At 32.1% G+C, this 1,072-nt stretch overlaps 1 protein-coding gene across 1 annotated transcript; it reads left to right on the forward strand.

Moving 5' to 3' along the window:
• On the forward strand, positions 1-584 carry LOC132602657 (fruit-specific protein-like). The gene is made up of 2 exons (XM_060315455.1): positions 1-147; positions 237-584. Exons 1-2 carry the CDS (start codon positions 12-14, stop codon positions 476-478), a joined length of 378 nt encoding a protein of 125 aa, XP_060171438.1. The 5' UTR covers positions 1-11; the 3' UTR covers positions 479-584.
• The last annotated feature ends 488 nt before the right edge of the window (positions 585-1,072 follow it).

The raw sequence follows: 1,072 nt of genomic DNA on the forward strand, positions 1-1,072 counted from the left end.
ATATATGTTTCATGAGAGATATTTTTATATTTAAACAATTTGAAAGCCTATATATATGTGAGCTTACATCAAGCAAGAAAATACACTCTGTTAACATGGCTAGCAAGCTCTCTTTCTTCTTTTGCATTCTCCTTGTTTCACTGGCTGGTAAGTCATTCTTAGTAACTTCTCTTTGTAAAATATAATTATGTATCAGTATTGTATGTACTAATAATTTGATTAATCATGTTATGCAGTTGATTCATTTTGGTCCTCAAACACTCAAGTGATGGCTCTGCGAGATCTACCTTTATTAGAAGAAGCTGTACAAGTGATTAAGCAGGTTGTCCTCCCAGATCTTCTAAAATATTATAAAGGATGTAACAAACCTTGCAATTCTCATGCAGATTGCAATTACAAAGGTGGACCGTGTACACAATGTCGGCTCAAATATGGCAAGCGATCCAAGTTTACCACATGCCAAATTTGGAAAAATTGACCGATCCATTTGAATGTCGTATGAAAAAAGTAGTGTTTTCTATGATCTTATCTGTATTTCCTTTCTTTTTTGGTTTCTCATTGAATAAAGAAGTAGTTCTTAGTTAGTTTTTCATTTCTGTCCGTTTCTTGATTGGATTCACGTCAAATAGTGAAAACTGTTTTGCCTAAAATTAGTTTATTAGGTCAATAAATCAAATTATTAAGATGAAGGTCAAAAGTAACGTCGTGCATGATTAATTCAAATTCAGTTAATCTTTGTAATGTGAATGTTATAGAAATAACGTAATAAAGATATACAGTAAAATAAATAATCGGATTGAAATACTACATAGAGAAAAAAAGATGAAGAGATTCTTATTAAGTATTCCGGTCGTGAACACAGATAAACAACGATGAACATAGATTTTACGAGAGAACATGTATAATAGTGCACGAGTTTTTATGATTCTCTCTACACAGTGCTAGTGCGTTCTATAACCAATTCGGAGTGCACATGCCCGCTATAGCAATGGATAATATATGTTTGCTATATATATATACGGAGATTTAGAATTTTTGTTAAGGAGGTTCAAGAAATCACTGCTCTACGAAA

The sequence above is a fragment of the Lycium barbarum genome, chromosome 7 (assembly GCF_019175385.1).
Source record: "Lycium barbarum isolate Lr01 chromosome 7, ASM1917538v2, whole genome shotgun sequence".
Lineage (NCBI taxonomy): Eukaryota > Viridiplantae > Streptophyta > Magnoliopsida > Solanales > Solanaceae > Lycium > Lycium barbarum.